The 17,561-nt window shown below is 60.6% G+C and overlaps 2 protein-coding genes across 3 annotated transcripts; both read right to left on the reverse strand.

Annotated features, from left to right (window-relative positions):
• Positions 1-208: 208 nt before the first annotated feature.
• Positions 209-2,014, reverse strand: LOC127032746 (protein SCO2 homolog, mitochondrial). 2 transcript variants are annotated; one of them, XM_050920288.1, is made up of 2 exons: positions 1,900-2,014; positions 209-1,253 (listed from the first exon to the last, which is right to left on the reverse strand). In XM_050920288.1, the coding sequence occupies exon 2, from the start codon at positions 1,240-1,242 to the stop codon at positions 253-255; it is 990 nt and encodes a 329-aa protein (XP_050776245.1). In that variant the 5' UTR covers positions 1,243-1,253; positions 1,900-2,014; the 3' UTR covers positions 209-252. The 2 variants fall into 2 exon arrangements, with proteins under 2 accessions (XP_050776245.1, XP_050776235.1); XM_050920278.1 differs by lacking the exon at positions 1,900-2,014 and adding an exon at positions 1,488-1,653.
• Positions 2,015-3,602: 1,588 nt separating this feature from the next.
• TYMP (thymidine phosphorylase) lies at positions 3,603-15,779 on the reverse strand. The gene is made up of 10 exons (XM_050920265.1): positions 15,605-15,779; positions 10,439-10,591; positions 9,043-9,245; positions 8,592-8,690; positions 8,022-8,151; positions 7,308-7,426; positions 6,654-6,816; positions 5,423-5,653; positions 5,053-5,193; positions 3,603-4,338 (listed from the first exon to the last, which is right to left on the reverse strand). Exons 2-10 carry the CDS (start codon positions 10,578-10,580, stop codon positions 4,124-4,126), a joined length of 1,443 nt encoding a protein of 480 aa, XP_050776222.1. The 5' UTR covers positions 10,581-10,591; positions 15,605-15,779; the 3' UTR covers positions 3,603-4,123.
• Positions 15,780-17,561: the final 1,782 nt, after the last annotated feature.

A 17,561-nucleotide genomic window follows, 5' to 3' on the forward strand; every position in this document is an offset into this window, starting at 1 on the left:
GATGAGCCCCCGCGGCTGTCGGGGAAGGGGTCCTGGCCATAGGGCCCAGGGGGAGCTGAGCCCCCGCGGCTGTCGGGGAAGGGGTCCTGGCCACCGGGCCCAGGGGAACCGAGCCCCCCGTAGTTGCAGAAGGCCCCTCCCCGCTGCCTGTTTCACAACGCTCAGCACGGAGCAGCAGCGCTGAGCTATGGAAAGGAGGCCAGGCCCCGTCGTTCTGCCCAGCTGCAAGCAGGGCGTTTATTGCTGTGTGGCTCAGCTGAAGAGCCTCTGGTAGGTCTCCATGTGCCCCCTGATGCTCTGGATGATCTGCGCCTCACTCTTGCTCCGGTTGTAGTAGTCCAGGAAGAGCCCGTCGGGGCTGAGCAGGTAGATGATCACTGTGTGGTCGACGATGTAGTCGTTGTCCTCGTCCCTGGGCCCAGCGCTGTAGTACACGCGATAGGCCCTGCCTGCCTCCCGCACGTGCTCTGGGCTGCCTGTCAGCCCCAGCAGGCGCGGGTGGAACTCCCTCACGTACTTGGCCACAGCAGCCACATTGTCCCGCTCGGGGTCCACGGTGATGAAGACGGGCTGCACCTGGGGCAGCTGCGGCTCCTGGTCCAGCAGCTGCACCACCTGGCTCATCTTCTCCAGCTCCTCGGGGCAGATGTCCGGGCAGTGGGTGAAGCCGAAGTAGAGCAGCACCCACTGCCCCAAGAAATCGGCCTTGGAGCGGGGCTGCCCAGTGTGGTCCACCAGGTGGAAGTCCCCCTGGCCGATGGCCAGCTTCTTCAGCTCCTGGATGCGCTGCAGTTTCTGCTGCTGTCCCTTTTCAGAGCGCAGGTAGAGCCACGTGCCCAGGGCTGCCCCCCCAAAGAGGCAGGTGATGAGCAGCCGAGTCCCCAGCTGTATCCGTGGGGCGGAGCTGCCAGTCGATGGGGCCCCCTGGGAGAACTGTCTCCTGGTGACCGTGTTCCAGGAAAGGGTCTGTGCTGCCCACCTCTGCTGGTGGGTCCCTGCTGCTGCCCCTGGGAACCATCTTGCAGGCTTGGTGTATCCGCTCCTGCCAACTTCCCAGGTTTTTAAGCAGGGTGACGGCCAGACTGTTTTATTGGCTCTCGACACGAGCCACCTGGCACAGCCGGCTGGAGGGCATCTCTGGGCACGTTCCTGGAAAGCCCAGGATCTCCCCTGGAGGCTGAGCTGCTCGGCAGCGCATGGAGTCAATGGCCAGCGGCTCCGGAGTGGGAAGGTCTGGAACATCCTGGGCAAAGCTGAAAGGACAAAAAAGAGCCTCTAGTAATGAGTGTTTTGGGCTGGGCTCCTCCCTAACGCTCTGCACTGCGGGAATTGTGGGCGGCCTGCACGCCAGGCCCTGCGAGACTGGGGGAAGCCAGAACATAGAACAGATGTGGGAGAAACAACTGAGTTTAGACCCTCATGCTAGGAGGAGGCTGGTAACACTGGAGCTCAGGTGAAAGGCTCCTGGCCCATGGGGGGGTCCTCACCTCCCATGGCTCTGCAGATAGACCAGGCTCCTGCCTTCCAGCAACGCCCCTCCCATTGCAGCCCTGGGCTCTCCACGGTGCTGCTGTCCCACAGCCCCCTGGCATCCTAGCCCCTCGCTCCCCCAGGTCTGCCGGTGCCCCTCACTCCCGACCCGCAGCCCCTGCTAGCCCTGTCCTGGGCTCCCCCCCCGCGCCCCACCCTGCCGGTGCCCCTCACTCCCGACCCGCAGCCCCTGCTAGCCCTGCCCTGGGCTCCCCCCCTGCGCCCCACCCTGCCGGTGCCCCTCACTCCCGACCTGCAGCCCCCTGCTAGCCCTGTCCTGGGCTCCCCCCCCGCGCCCCACCCTGCCGGTGCCCCTCACTCCCGACCTGCGGCCCCCTGCTAGCCCTGCCCTGGGCTCCCCTCTCCCACCTGGAGTCAGCGCCGCGGTCTCTCCCCATCAGCAGATTCGCTGCGAACGCGCTCGACTGCGTGATGCGCCCAAACGAGGACGAGCCGTGACGAATCCCCTAACGCCAACGCGCAAACATTGGGCCCCGCCCAACGCATGCGCAGTTCTACAGACCTCGCCTTCTAGGAGCGCGGGCACTCGGTTCCGCCCCGGCACTGGATCTGCGCCTGCGCTCTGGGCTCCGCGGCTGAGGTGTGATTCCCATCTGCCGGCAGCAGGGGGCGCTGCCCGCACAGCGCTGGGCGCGCGTGGCTGCCACCTGGCGGCGGGACGCGGGGCTGCTGCCGCGGTACAGCAGGCGGGGGCCAGGCCGCTGCACAGACAACGGGCAAGAGCCTCGTATGCAGGGAGCCCCCCGGGGTGCCCCCTCCCCCCTGCAGAGCCCCCCCAATGGGAGTGTCCCCCTCCCCCCACAGAGCCCCCCACTGGGGGTGTCCCCCTCCCCCCATGGAGCCCCTACTAGGGGTGTGCCCCTCCCCCATGGAGCCCCCCCACTGGGGATGTCGCCCTCCCCCCATGGAGCCCCCCACTGGGTGTGTCCCCCTCCCCCCACTGGGGATGTCCCCCTCCCTCCACGGAGCCCCCCCCACTGGGGATGTCCCCCTCTCCCCATGGAGCCTCCTACTGGAGATGTCCCTGTACCCCACAGAGCCCCCCCAATGGGGGATGTGCCCCTCCCCCCACAGAGACCCCCATCTGGGGGTGCCCCCCTCCCCCCAAGGAGCCCCCCTACTGGGGATTTTCCCCTCCCCCCTCAAAACCCCCATCTGGGGTGTCCCACCCTCCTGCAGAGCCCTCTACTGGGGGTATCTCCTGTGCCCCTGAAGAGCCCCCCCCACTAGGGATGCCCCCGGTGCCCCTCATAGCCCCCCCGCTGAGGATGCCCAGCTCCTGGATCTCCCCGACTTGGGGGTGCCTGTCACCCAAGGCCACTGTGTCCCACAGGCAAGACAGGAGGGTGGTGAGCTGCGCTGGAAGACAAGGGATGCAATCACGGCGGGATCTCCCTTCGCCAGCAGGGATCCAGCCCCAGCCTGTGACCTATAGTCGAGGGACCCAAGATGGGCCTTTGCCATGCTGGCGCCGCCCGTCCAGCCCGGTGAACACTCCAGCGCAGGCCGCACGCGGCGGACGAAGGTGTTGAACAGAGCTGCCGTCGGAAGCTGCTTTGTCCCCATGGGCAGACTGGCAGCGAGCGGTAGCCTGACATGAGCGGCCTGCCTGAGTCGTGGTGGCAAGGCGGACACCCGAGGGTGCCCACGACAGAGGATGGGTGGGCTGGGTTGTTCTAGGAGGCAGCACCCCTAGAGCCGAGCATCTGGCCCAGCCCGAACCTCCTAGCTACAGTCAACAGAGGGCGAGGGACTGGCTGTTACCCCAAATCATCACTGGGGGTAGCAGAGTGTCACGGAGTCCCTAGGCGATGCTCTGGAACTGCTCCCACAAAGCCAGGCAGGACTTTGGGGAGCCTCCTCTCCCTCGGAGCAGACTGTCTGCAGGGCAAGAAGCTCACATGGCTTCACCTCCCGGGTCTGACCTTGGAGCATTCAGCATCCTCTGCCCCTCCGTGCGCTTCCCACAGTGAGTCCGCCCAGGTGGGGTCTTGGGGAAGCCAGAGGGTCCTGCAAGGACCCCCACTTTGCAGTCAGACGTGACTCTCAGCCAGCCAGTAACACAGAGGTTTATTAGATGGCAGGAACACGGTCTAAAACAGAGCTTGTAGGTACAGAGAACGGGACCCTCAGCCAGGTCCATTCTAGGGGGTAATGAGCCAGACCCCCATGTCTGCCCTCACTTCTATTCCCCCTCCACCTCCCACATGAAACCCCCTCCAGCCCCTCCTCTCTGCTCAGTTCCTTTCCTGGGCCAGGAGGTCACCTGACCTCTTTGTCTCCCACACCTTTAGCATCCCCTTGCAGGGGGAAGGGCCTGGCCATTAGTTGCCAGGAGACAGAGGGTTGGCCAGAAACTGAGACCCCCCCACAGTATTCAGAGGAAACATTAAGAACAGCCCCACTTCGTCGCACAGAGCAAGATACTTTATTGCCCAGTTGTTAGCCCTGGCAGGGGCTGGCAGTGGGGCTGAAGGATGATGGCAAGTTGCACTGTCCAGGTGACAGAGGGTCCCGGGAGGCAGCGTCTGCATGGGGCTGTGGGGAGCCAGCTGGCAGGGGACCCCTCCCTTCAGGCAGAGCAAAGCAGTGCCTGGCTGCTCCCCAAGCCCTGCTCCCCTGTCAGCTCCTCCAGCGACCGGCTGCCCTGGGGCAGGATGATCTCTGCGACCTTGCAGCTGGGCGTGAAGGGCTCTGAGCCTGCCAGGACCAGTGCCCCCTGCAAGGTGCGTCTTTGATCGTTGCTCAGCTCCGGGGTGTCGTAGTGAATCCGGATCCAGGGTGAACCTATGGAAATGGGGGGCAGGGGCTGAGACACTTGTCACCCCCTGCTGGGCGTGGGGAAGGACAGCACTGGGAGGGAGTGGGGCTTTTGGGGTGCACCTGCTGGGGCTGGGATGGGCAGCAAGGGCCTCGTTTCCTAGGCAGAGATGGGATCAAAACAGGAACCAAAGTAGAACCAGCTGGTTCCTAACCCAAGGGACGGGAGGCAGGAGCTTCCCATGTCATCTTGGGGCGTCAGGAATAATGGGCTGGGCTGGCCAGGCCAGGGCTCCCCAGGTGCACACCCCTCCTCACGAGTCCCTACCACTCCCTCCACTTGCTCTAATCCCATTGTTACCCCATTTGCAATTTGGTGGGGGGGCAGTGCCAGGTGTCTCCCCCTTCCCCAAGCCAGTGCCAGGCCCCAACCCAGGGGCCCTCAGTCCAGAAGTGCCATCTACACCCAGGCGAAGGGAACCCACGTGAGGGCCCAGGCTCTGTGCACTGAACTGGCAGTGCCAGCTGCAGAATAACGGCAAAGGGGATGGGTGCCCCAGAGCAGGTCAGATACTACGGGAATGGGCAGCGGACTAAAACCCTCCGACAGACAGAAGGTCTTAAGGGTCCTAGCCGGAGTCTGGCCCCAGGAGCAGAGCCCAGGGCAGGCAGCGCAGAGCAGGGGGGTGGGTGGAGAGCCCTGCAAGCAGTCGCCCTGTGCGGGGTGCGCTTGGCTCTTACCTTTGGCCACACGCTGCCCCACCATCACCAGCAGCTCGGCCCCCACGTGGTGGTTGATTGGCTGCCCCTTCTGGGTGCGGCCGGCTCCCAGCTCATGCAGCACCTGGGCGATGGGCAGGGCCTCGACCCTCTGCACGGTGCCTGGGGAGGAGGGCGGAGACAGGCCAGGAGTTATGGAGGCACCAGACCAGCCTGCGAGCTGGGGCTGGGGTCACAGGCATGGGGATGGAGTGGGGGAGCTTGGAGACATTGAGGTGCAGGAGGCAGCACAACCTGCCCCCCCCACTGTCCCTTGGGGCCAGGGCCCCTCTCCCCAGCACCAGCTCTCTTGGTTCCTATTGCCCCACCCTCGTTCCCCACCCCCGCTTACCATCCTGGGCCGTGGGCAGCTCCTCCTGGGCCCGAGCCCGCCCGAGTACCTGGTAGCGCTGCTCCTCCGTTCCTGTGCACAGGGCCTGGGCCACGCCGGCCTCCACTCCCTGGGCCTGCAGCATGGCCTGGAACTTCCCCAGGGCCGAGCCATCAGCCAACGTGGCCGCGATGCGGGCGGCACCCTGCCCCACCGAGCCGGCCTCGCCGCACTGCCACAGCACAGAGCCCCCTGCGCAGGGAGAGACGGGCTGGGGTCTCACTCCTGCACACACAGACCTCCCTACCACCCCTCTGCCCCAAGGTTCTGCTCTCATCCCGTCGCCCCAGCGCAGCCCCCCAGCAGGCCTGGTATGTGGCAGCCCCAGGCTTGCCCCTGGGCCCCGTTCCACTCAGTCACCCTGCTGTGACGGGGAGCCCAATGGTCCAGAGCCGCTCTCAGCTACTGGCCTCTGCCCCCCACTTCTCCTCATGCTCCCAGTCCTGTGTGTGTGTGTGGGGGGGCGGGATGGGACTGTAGCCAGGCCCGGGGCAGGAGGGGACAAAGGGCTGGCGCTAGGAGGGGGCAGCCCTGTGTGGACGTTCATTCGTGTGAGTCCACGTCACTCCTCACACTGCTCGCGCGGCTCTCCCTGACCCTCCACCTGCCCTGGGTGTGGGACATGGGCTGGGGGCTGCTTGGGCCCCCCGCACCACGGGCAGGTGGAAGGTCTGCCGTGGCTCCCCACAGCTGCCCACCCCCCTCATATCATGGCTGGGCTGCAGCTCCGAGGTGCCCCTTCTCCCCTAGTTGGAGCCCAGTCGGGGAGAGCTGCACCGTGGGACAGCAGTGCAGGCAGCTGGGGGTGGGCAGGGGGCTGCTTTCGTCTCCACCTTTGAAAGGGCTCTGGCTCCCAGTCTGCAGCCAGGGACTCTGGGCGCTGCCTGCCTGCCTGACCTTCGGGGGCTGGGGCCATGCTCAACTGCCTGCCTGCTTGTCTGGCAATTCAGGGCTGAGGGGAGTGGGGAGCACTCGGGTGGCCCAGGACTGGTGGTGGTCGTGCCCTCTGGTCTCCGGTGTGGGAAGGGGGTGGGAGGTGCAGGGCACTGGGCGGAGAGGGCAGTCCAGCTGGGGGCTAGTCTCCCCAAGCCCCCGGTTCTCCCGCCGCCCATGCTCAGCGCTGTCCAGGGATGGCATCAACCCTTGGGCAGCTCTTGTCCCCCCAGCGCTGCCGTTCTGGAGCTCCCCACACCTAGCATGGTGACCAGATGATGCAGATCCGCTGGCCCCCGACCGTCCAGGCACTGCAGGGCTTCCAGCACCTCCAGGGAGTGGCCTACGCGCTGCCCCAGGGGCCCATCCATCCTGCTGAGCATGGCCACGGTGCAGATCCCCAGCCGGTTGCCCACCGACACCTGCGGGGACGGGAGGGAGGGGCAGTGAGCGTTTGTGACAGCTGGGCCTGGGGAAGGAGCCCAGTGTCCCCCCAGGGGACGAGGAGCAGCTCCCACCCTGCGTCACCATCTCACGGGGGCTGCAGACCGTGCTGCTGGCTCATGGTCCCAGCACCCGTCCTGGCCTGGCCTCACCCTCTGGAGGCGGGGTGCCGTCCTGCTGCACATGGCAGACTCGGGAACACAGACCTTCTTCTGGGGGTTGTCTTGGAGTGACAGGCACGTCCCAGCTTCAAGCATGGGAACCGGGCACTACTCCCGGTGTCAGGGACCTGCGGGAGGCCTCTGGCCCCGTAGGGAGAGGACAGGGGAGGCCAGTCAGCATGGGGATAGTGGGGGGACAGGAGGCTCCTGCAGGCAGGGTAGGGAGAGGCCAGGCCACTCGGGGCTCCTGGGGTGGGTGGGGATAGCTGTGCCCTCTCCCCCAGGGTTGGCGGGTCTGGGCCGCTCACCAGGCTCTGGGCCAGGGTCCGGGCGCTGTCCAGGCTGGTGTAGAGGGCAGCGCTGCCGAACTTCACGTCCAGCACCAGGGCGGAGACCTTCTCTGCTGCCTTCTTGCTCAGAATGGAAGCTGCGGAGCCAGGGGGAGCCAGCTCAGAGATGGGGAGTCCTGGGCATCTGCCTTGCTGGGCCACCTCGGCTCATCTCCTATCGGAGGGATCCCGTGGGCAAGGCTGGGCCCTGTGCCAGGAGCCCGCTGCACCGGGGACTGCTGCAACGCCCTGCCTTGATTTCTGCTAGCTGGCTCCCACTGGCAGTCTCCCCCCACCCCGAGTCCCTGGCACCCTCCGCGGGCTGACCCGCTGCTGGGAAGCGAGCCCACGCACGGCACAAGGAGTGAGCTCTTCGCTCTGAGCCAGCCCCAGGGGAAGGAGGCTGGACTTTGGGGTGCGAGGTCAGCTCTCTTCTCTCCGAACATGGAGCCTTCTGAGTCCCCCAGGGTCCTCACCATTCCCAGCCCCGCCTGGATCTCAGACATTGCTGACCGGGTGCAGAGTGCTGGCTCCCACTGTGCCTTGTGGGCTCTGGCTCCCCAAGGGGGCCGCCTTAATGTGGATTCCAGGGATGCCAGCCCCATCGGTGCCACCCCACTTTCTTCCGCCCCCTGCCACAGCCCCGGGGGATGCAGCCAGGCGGCGGCGGCGTGGGAGCAGCTGCCGTGGTACCTGTGATGAGGGGCAGGCTGTCGACGGTGGCCGTGACGTCCCGCAGGCCATAGAGAACCTTGTCCGCCGGGACCAGGTCCTCGCTTTGCCCCACGATGCAGCACCCGACCTGTTCCAGGATGGACCTCATCTGCAGTAGCAGGGAGGGGCCGTCAGTGTGTGACCCCATGCGGTCCCCCCAGAGCCAGTTGCCCCAGCAGGGCCCTTTCTGTGCAAAAGCCAAGTGCAGAGCAGCTGGCCTGTGCCAGGAGGTGGGCATGGCCTGGCTGCCCGCCCCCCGTGATGGGCAGAGGCACTGGGTGCAGGATACCCAGCTGTCTGAGAGGCTCAGTCAGGAGCCTGGACAAGGAAGTGCCAAGGCACTGACTGGCTGTCCCCTGGCTCAGGTCTCCCCCTGCCTCCATCAGACGCCCCTTTCATGCGCTGAGCCCCTGCGGATGCATGCTCTGTGCCCCCTCCCATTGTCCCAGAGGCAGGGGGCACCGGCACTGCATTGGGGGCAGCACACCAGGCAGGCTCTCAGGTCTCCCTCCTCAGGCACCGACCCAGCCCCTGCGGCGGTCCCCTCACCTGCTTGGGGCTCTGAGAGACGTTGAACCCTGGCACGGACTCCAGCTTGTCCAGTGTGCCCCCGGTATGGCCCAGTCCCCGGCCACTGATCATGGGCACCTGGTAGGGTGGAGAAGGCCACAGGCCCTGGTGAGAGGCAGCCGGGCAGGACAGATGTGGAGAGATAAACCTCTTGGTGCAGAAGGGAACCCGCACCAGGTAGAGACTCTCCCAGGGCACCCATCTCTGCTGGCAGCCGTGCAATGGCAGTACCTACTATCATGCTGCCAGCCTCGTCTGCTGGGAGACACAGGCCCCTCCTGGTTCACAGCACATCTGCCTTCATCTCCGCCTTTCCAGCCATGACTATGGGCTACAGGGACCCAGGCAGGTGCTTGGGGTCTCCGTGAACACCCAGGCCCCACTCAGACCTCTGCCCAGGGAGCAGAGACTGCTGGGCCCTGGCACTCACCTTACAGCCGCAGGCAGCCAGGGCCGGGGCCAGGGGCAGGCTGACCTTGTCTCCCACACCTCCCGTGGAATGTTTGTCAACCAGGAGCCTCTGCCAGCTGTCGGGCCACTCCAGGACCCTTCCCGACACCGCCATCTCCCGGGTCAGAGTCAGCGTCTCGTCCGGATCCATGCCCCGCAGCCGGATGGCCATCAGCATGGCCCCTGGGGGACAGACCCAGGGCTGAGTACCAGGGGATGGAGGCAGAGCTCCAGGGGATGGGCAGGACTATGCTGGAGCCAGCACTCGTGGGGGCTGGGCAGGGTGTGATAGTCCAGGGTCCCACAGCTCTGGGAATGGGCATGCTGGGGTGTGTTGTGGGGAGGGGATGGGCGGGAGCCACAGCCCCTGGGGTTGGCTCTCCCCACCCTGCCCCCACCCAGGGGAGCAATTATCTCCAGGCACTTTGAGGCCTCCTGCCCTGGACAGAACTGGCCAATCGCTGGGTCGGGGCCAAAGCAGAGGGGGCTCCCCTAGGATCCAGGCCCAGCCCATTTCTCAGCTCAGAGCAGAGATCCTCAGAGGTCCTCACCCCCCAGGGAAATGGCACAGGTAAGGTCACCACCAGGTGTGCTGCCCCCTTGCTCCCCCAGCCCCCAGGACCTAACCCCTGTTCCCCATCCCACCGGGGACCCTCCTTTCCCCTGGGTCCCCCATCCCCCCAGGACCTGCCCGCTGTTCCCCATCCCGCCAATGAGCCGCCTGCCCAGTGTCCCCCATCCCCCCAGGACCTAACTCCTGTTTCCCATCCCGCCAGGGACCCGCCTGCCCCCTGGGTCCCCCATCCCCCCAGGACCTAACCCCTGTTCCCCATCCCACCAGGGACCCGCCTGCCCCCTGGGTCCCCCATCCCCCCAGGACCCAATGCCCATCCCCCCAGGACCTAACCTCTGTTTCCCATCCTGCCAGGGACCCGTCTGCCCCCTGGGTCCCCCATCCTGCCAACACCTAACCCCTGTTCCCCATCCCGCCAGGGACTTGCCTGCCCCCTGGGTCCCCCACCCCCCCAGGACCTAACCCCTGTTCCCCATCCCACCAGGGACCCGCCTGCCCCCTGGGTCCCCCATCCCCTCAGGACCTAATCTCTGTTCCCCATCCCACAGGGGACCCTCCTGTCCCCTGGGTCCCCCATCCCCCCAGGACCTAACCCCTGTCCCCCATCCCACCAGGGATCCGCCTGCCCAGTGTCCCCGCAGGACCTAACCCCCATCTCTCCAGGATCCATCTGCCCCCTGCATCCCCACCCCCCAGGACCTAACCCCCACCTCTACTCCCCCCCCGGGGGCCCCCATCCCTCCTGGGACCCACCCCCGCCGAGGTCCCCCGGGTGGGCTCTGGGGTGCCCGGCTCATCTCACCCATCTGCCCCTCCTGGAGCCCCCCGCGGGTCACGGCCCAGACGAAGTGGCGAATCTCCTCATCCAGCAGCTTCTCCCCATCCCGCTTCTTGCGGATCAGCGCCGGGAAGCTGCTGCCCGTGCCGGGGTCGGGCCGGTCCATGGGGCCGGGCTCTGCGGGGACAGAGCCGGGGCATGGGCAGCAGGCGGGGGCTGCGGAGGGCGCTGCCCGGCCCCGCGGGGCGCTCAGCGGAGAGACCCCAGGCAGAGTCCCGGAGCCCCCTCGCTGGGACATGAGGCGGACACGGCTGGGCTGGTCTCCAGACGCAGGCCCCGGGGAACCCGCCTGTGCCTCCCCCGGGACCAGCCCTGGCTGAATGGCCCCCGCTGTCCAGGGCCGGCTGGGAGAGGTGTTTTGGGAAACTCCCCTGAGCCTCAGCGAATTGGGGATGAGAGTCATCCTGGGGCACCGGGCGGTTGGACCTGCTGCTCTGGAGATCAGTCCTTCGGGACGGTTAGGGTCCACCAGGGTGCCCAGGAGACCAAGGCCCCTCTCCCGCAGAAGTGCGGTTTGCCCCGATGCCCTGGGCCAGTGTTCTCCAGCAGTGCCATGTGCTGGGCCCTCTCCCCTCGCAGCTGGGGTGTGGGTACTGTTTGGGGGGGAAGGGTGCCTGTGAAATCCCCATTCATCCAGTCCAGGCTCCTGGCTCCCTTCCCAGAGGATGCCTACCAGCCAGGGCGCTGTCCTTGTTTGTGGTGCGTGGGACAGGGGGGCTGCGTAGTGTCTGAAGTCCAAGGGTATGTTACAAGTTAATTTTTTCTCTCCCTCTGGGCTCCAGGCTGGTCAGGTAACCTACACCTGGCCTTGTGGCTTCTGCCCTCAATGCAGCCCAGGTCACAGCTCCATTGAGGGCATGCAAGGACAGTACCAGCTTAATGTCATCAGCCAGTGCTGACTGGGCCAGAAATCCACCAGCCTGGGCTCTCTGTAATCAGCTGCGGACTGTCCATCTCTCTCCAGGTACTTGTATGACCCAGCCACCATAGCTCTGAGCTCCTCACCCTTGTTACTGGATTTATGGCCCCAACACTCCTGTGCGGGAGGGCAGTGCCACGGTCCCCATGTTACAGAGGGGAACTGAAGCACCAGGAGACAAAAGGATGTGGCCAAGGTCACACAAGGAGTCTGCAGGGAGTTATCTCAGATCCTCAGAGTCCATGTTCAGTGCCGGCACAAGGAGACCATCCTTCCTGAGCTCTAGACAGAGGGGCCCATCGCACTTCTGGGACGGGACCAGAGGGAGGACTCAGGGAAGACACAAATTGCGGGCTGGGTTGCCAGAATTGGCCAAGATTAAATCAAAGCCCAGCTCAGCATAGGGAGGTGACGTCCCGCTGAGCCAGGCTCCTGTTGAGAGTGGCGGATGCCGTAACCTACTGCGAGTGTGGTTATTAGGTGTGTGCACGAGTGTTTACTGTACCCAGCCACCAGGGGGCAGCTGGTGCACGGCGGCTCTTGGGCGGGGCTGGGGTGGAATTGGCTTCACTTTGCGTTTCCTTCAGTCACGTTGCACGCACTCAGGGCCAGCCATCAGTGCAGCTGCTCTGCAGCAACCCGCAGTTTACCTCTGCAGCAACAAACCAGGGGTGAGCTCTGCCTGGGTGAGACGGCATAGCTGTCTCCATGGCAGCAACTGAAGCAAATCCTCTGTCTAGATCAAGCCTTAGGGGTTGGCCAAGCATCATGGATTCCCTGTGGGTTTGAGTGGGTTGCCTGCTCGGCACCCATGGCGTCAGCCCGTTTGAGTTCTGTGCTGTGCAGATGCCAGTCAGGGATGTTCCATCACATGGTCATCTCAGTTTGTCACCTGGAGCTAATTACGGCTCCTGAAGAACAAAGCATTTGCTGCTCGGGGTGAGAAAGCACCAGGGCTTGAAAGTGCTGGTCTGTGCATTGCTGGGCAGCGGGACTCAGCCCAGTTCTGCTTGGCAGCTGTCATTGCTGGTGTTGATTGTCACGGGGTGCTCCACTCACTGCTTGTCTGGTGCCCCCCTCCTGGTCACTCTGGGGATTAGCTCTCAAGGTCCATGCCTCTTCCCGTGTTCGCATGCCGCCACACTGTCTCTCTCCCAGGTCTGCAGCAATTCTCTCATCCCAGGACCTTCAGCGTCCTCTTTGTGACTCTGCCCTCCAGCCTGGTCATTTGCCATTCCCCCCTTCTGGGGTATATGAAAGTCTTTCCTTCAGCAGTCCTAGGAAGTCTTCCCATTCACTCCTCAGGTGCCACTTCCTCAGCAGCTGGCAGGGGAACCTGGGCTTGCCCTCTCTCCCAGTTCCAGACCAGGGACTCTCAGGCCAGCAGTTCTGGGCTCCATTCTCCCAGCCCTCACTGCTCCTTCCCTGGCCTGCTTCCTACAACTACTGGTTCCTCTCCTTTCTCTGCGTGAACCACGCCCAACCCTCCTTCCTCTTAGCAGGGAGTGGCTGCCTTTTCCCAGCAGCCCTCCCTGTCTGTTGCCAACTTCCTGGTTTTACAGGCCCTGCCTAGTCCTGCACAGCTGAAACGGCTTGCGATCAATCAATTCCCTGCTTCCTGGCTCTCGACCCAGGTGCAGCCTGTGGGGTTAATAGGCCTCCCAGTCCTGTGTGTCGGGGACACCCCATCACACTGACCCCTGACGTGTCATGGAGGATCTGTAGTTTTGGGTAAAATATAATTTATCTGCCAAGCATGCTTATAGAAATAATAATAGGAAGTAGGAGAATAGAAATACTTGCGTTGTAAGCTTTGCTATGGTAACCATGGAAGGGCTGGTACACCACAAGTTGCACAAGTTAGAGGGAGTTTTGGTTTTTTTGCAAGTTGATAACTAATCAGTAAGACTGCAATAATGTATTGGAATTATTAAGATATTGGGGAAGTTACTTAAAAACAAAAAACCCACTATACTATGAATGCAGTATTGATAGCTGCAAGCATGCTATGGCTAAGATGTTGTAACATATAACAGTATATATCATTTGGTATCTGTGTTATAAATTGTCAAATCTAATCTCAGCCAGGTAACATGGTATTGGGATAAATATTCAATTTATCACCCCAAGAGGGGGCAAATGTTGACTCTGGACTGATCTTGAGACAGCTGTCTTGGATCAGCCCGCGATGGAGAAGCTAATGGGCCTGGGCTTGTTGATTAGAGGTAGATTTAGCTCATGGTAATTAAAGCTGCTGCTAAAGGTCCACATGCTGCACCGTGTATTCTGAGGTGGTCGGAGTGGCTTGGGCAATGACGTTTTGGAGGGCACCTGAAGTGAATAGTTGAATCTATTCTTTTTTGGTTCCGCTGGGCTCTGCAATGCCCTGATGCATTTGTCATTCTGGTATTTTTGAGGGTTCACCTATTTCAATGGTTTGCCCTTAGGTATGCTACTCTGGGTGTTTTAGTCTCTTGTTCTAGTGGGCCCCTTTATGTTTACGGGGTGAAATAAACGAACGCTTTGTATCTCCAAAACAACAGAGCTAATTTGGCAGCCAGAGAGGGAGTGGGATGCAAACAGGCTCTCACATGTTTGTGAACCAGCCCGTGACTCCCATCCCCTTTCTTCAGTTAAGGGAAGTCAAACCATTTAGTCCCTGATATAAAGGCCTCTACAAGTTGTGGCACTCCCAACGGTGACGCAAGCACGGGGCAGATTGTTAAAAACCAGGGCACAAACCCCAAGTTAGTTGTTCATTCGAAACTGAGTTTTCATCAGCCAACTGCTCCGAGTGCCAACTCCGCAGGCACTTTATCAGCCTTTCTGCAAAATCCCAGCCTGTCTCTGGGCACACTGGCTGTCTTGTCACCCAGGTGAGTGAATCTCTGGGATGACCCTTTACACCAAGAGCCACAGCAATATTCAGGTTACTCCTAATTCCAAAGGACCAGGCAGAATAACCAGAGAGTTATTCACAAGGTTAAGGCAAGCATAGGCCAGGTCTACACTATAAACATATACGGGTATAGCTACATGGCTCAGAGGTGTGAAATATCCAGACCCCTGAGCAATGCAGTTATACCAACGTAACCTGCACTGTAGACAGTCCTAGGCGATGGGAGAGCTTCGCCCATTGACACAGCTCCCACCTCTCAGGGAGATGATTTAACTATGCCGATGGGAGAAGCTCTCCTGTTGGTGTGGTACTGTAGCATCTTCACTAAAGCTGCAGGGCTATACATGAAGACAAGCCCATAGACACATGAATGAGTTACAGCCTTAGGTTTCAAAAGGTAATATAGGCATCTATAATCAGCAAGCTCTATTTGTCCTTGAGGGCTAACCCAGGCTAAGCAACTGGGGATCTCTTGCTTATGCCTGGAAACACCCCCTCCCCCCAACAAATCCAAGCAGCTTAGAGAGACCTAGTTCCTTTGGTTTGGGGGTTTTTATCTCTCTCCTTCCCTGTGCTCTGAGCTGTAAACTCAGCTGCTGGGAGAAGTCCCCTGGCCTGACTCATCTTCAGTGAGAGTAAAGCAGAACAATAAGAGTCTTTAGTTCTGTTTCTCAATCCAGATGTGGGGAGTTTCCACTTGTAAGATCCAACAGGAGCCCATCTGGTATCGATGGGTCTCCTCTTTCAGGAGGGGTGTAACAATTCCTGTAAACGGGCAGCTCTTCACCACTTCCCTCTCCTGTATGGTGATTCAGACAATCACAGAGGCTCACCCTCCCCCCGCTCAGATATTACATTCCAGTACTGAACATAGAGATTACAGGTGAGATTAATGCTGGCAGCAGCTCACAGGCATTCCATAGAGTCTAACTGCTAAACATTTTCTTATAATTGTAATATCTATTTTATCAATATGAATCCACAGGTGAGCCACATTGACTCCGGCTATGTATCTGCTAGTGTCCAGTTGAGACATGGGGATCTTGGCATGAGCTGGCTCCTGGCCTGCCAGCATCACAAAAGGAAAATAAAAACACTGGAAAAATAATTCAGCAGTTAAAACTCTGAATCTTGGTGTTACCTTCACAATTTAGGGCTCCCACTCCTTACTCTCCCTGGGCCTAGTTGAATGTCCCCCTACTGGTTGGTGGGACCTTTTCCCAGTGAAAGAGCCTTTACCCAATAATATCCTTAACTAGTATTTATTAACAATTAATCAACAGAATACACTTGCTAAGCACACAATGCTCACCACTCCTGATAAAGCAGACTAACTTCTCCCGATAGTCAATCAGGACAGGATTGTCCGGGGTTCTGGTTTCTGCGCGGGATGATGGTGCAGGGTATTGAGTTCTGGCAGGTTTGAACTTGGGCTGTGTCCCGTAGTAAGGTTCCAAAGAACTTCCTTGTGGAATGCAGTTTATATAGTTAAACTGTTATATAGGTCCTACTTATCTGTACTGTGACAGACCCAGACCAGTGGGGTACAGGAGTCTGGTAGAGGGCAAATATACTGGTCACTGGATGAGTAGTTTTCTGTTCCCTGAGTGACCAGAGCAGATGCTGCACTAGAGTAATCAGGAAGCTGCTAGAACCAATCAAGGCAGACAGGCTGATTAGATCACCTGCAGCCAATCAAGGCAGGCTAATCAGGACACCTGGGTTTAAAAAGGAGCTCACTCCAGTCAGACGGGGAGGAGCCAGAGGAGAGGAAGTGCGTGTGAGGAGCTGGGAGCAAGAGGCACAAGGAGCTGAGAGTGAGAGGCTGTGCTGCTGGAGGACTAAGGAGTACAAGCATTATCATACACCAGGAGGAAGGTCCTATGGTGAGGGTAAAGAAGGTGTTTGGAGGAGGCCATGGGGAAGTAGCCCAGGGAGGTGTAGCTGTCATGCAGCTGTTACAGGAGGCACTATAGACAGCTGCAATCCACAGGGCCCTGGGCTGGAACCCAGAGTAGAGGGCGGGCCCGGGTTCCTCTCAAACCTCCCAGCTCCTGATCAGACACAGAAGGAGCTGATCCAGACTGTGGGGAAGATCACTGAGGTGAGCAAATCTGCCAATAAGCGCAGGACCCACCAAGGTAGAGGAGAAACTTTGTCACGGTACCTTAACCAATCATATTACGAAACAATATTTTAACCAGTCCTAGCACATTATGAAACAATTCTTTAATCAATCCTAGCACATTACCCCCTACATACAAGAGTAAATTCAAATATTGTGAAGCCAGTTACACAACAGATAGAAACAATTAAAAACCAGATAAAAACAATTAGAGGTCAAACAAAAGGGAAGTATAGCTTTCCCAGCTGAAACTGCTGCTAAGTGGTTCTGCCAGAGAGAGTGTTATCTTGCAAAGTTTTCCTGTAAACATCTTAGGGCTTGGCTATGCTTGCGAGTTAGCGCATTAAAGCAGCCCCAGATGCCCTAAGTCATGACGCATCCACGCTGGCAAGGCAGGCAGAGCACCCGGACTCCACGGCAGGAGCACTCCTGGTAATCCACCTCCATGAGAAGCATAACGCTTGCTGCGCCCCAGCTGGAGTGCTGCAGTGCCAGTGTGGATGCCCTGATTTATTAATGTGCTCTGATTGGCCTCCAGAGGTGTCCCACAATGCCTGTGCTAGACACTCTGGTCATCACTTTGAACTCTACTGCCCTGCCCTCAGGTGACCAATCATCAGACCTGCCCTTTAAATTCTATGGGAATTTTGAAAATCCCCTTCCCGTTTGCTCAGCCAGGCTGGAGTGCTCTCTGCACATCTTTCCAGGTGACCATACCTCCACATGCCAGGCGATCCCCAGTATGGAACAATGACGAGGTGCTGGACCTCATCGGTGTTTGGGGGAGGAAGCTGTCCAGTCCCAGCTGTGCTCCAGCCGTAGGAATTATGATACCTTCAGGCAGATATCAGGAGACATGATGGAAAAGGGCCATGACCGGGACACACTGCAGTGCAGGGTTAAAGTGAAGGAGCTGTGGAATGCCTACCACAAAGCCCGCGAGGCAAACCGCTGCTCCGGTGCTGCCCCCGTGACCTGCCGTTTCTACAGAGAGCTGGACACAATACTGGGGGGCGACCCCACCTCCACTCCAAGGACCACCATGGACACTTCAGAGCCCAGGTCAACAAGGCAGGATGAGGAGGAGGAAAGCGGGAGCAAAGGTGCAGAGGAGGAAGGGGATAGCCCGGCGTCCCTTGATGCA

This window comes from Gopherus flavomarginatus, chromosome 1, assembly GCF_025201925.1.
Source record: "Gopherus flavomarginatus isolate rGopFla2 chromosome 1, rGopFla2.mat.asm, whole genome shotgun sequence".
Taxonomy (NCBI): Eukaryota; Metazoa; Chordata; order Testudines; family Testudinidae; genus Gopherus; species Gopherus flavomarginatus.

Excerpts from the sequence above, each read along its gene's own strand:
- TYMP (XM_050920265.1), bottom strand. The coding sequence starts at position 10,580 with ATGGACCGGCCCGACCCCGGCACGGGCAGCAGCTTCCCGGCGCTGATC. Across the intron at positions 7,427-8,021 it reads CAGCCTGCCCCTCATCACAG|CTTCCATTCTGAGCAAGAAG; the intron begins GTACCACGGCAG and ends CTGGCTCCGCAG. Across the intron at positions 4,339-5,052 it reads GGGGCAGCGTGTGGCCAAAG|GTTCACCCTGGATCCGGATT; the intron begins GTAAGAGCCAAG and ends CCATTTCCATAG.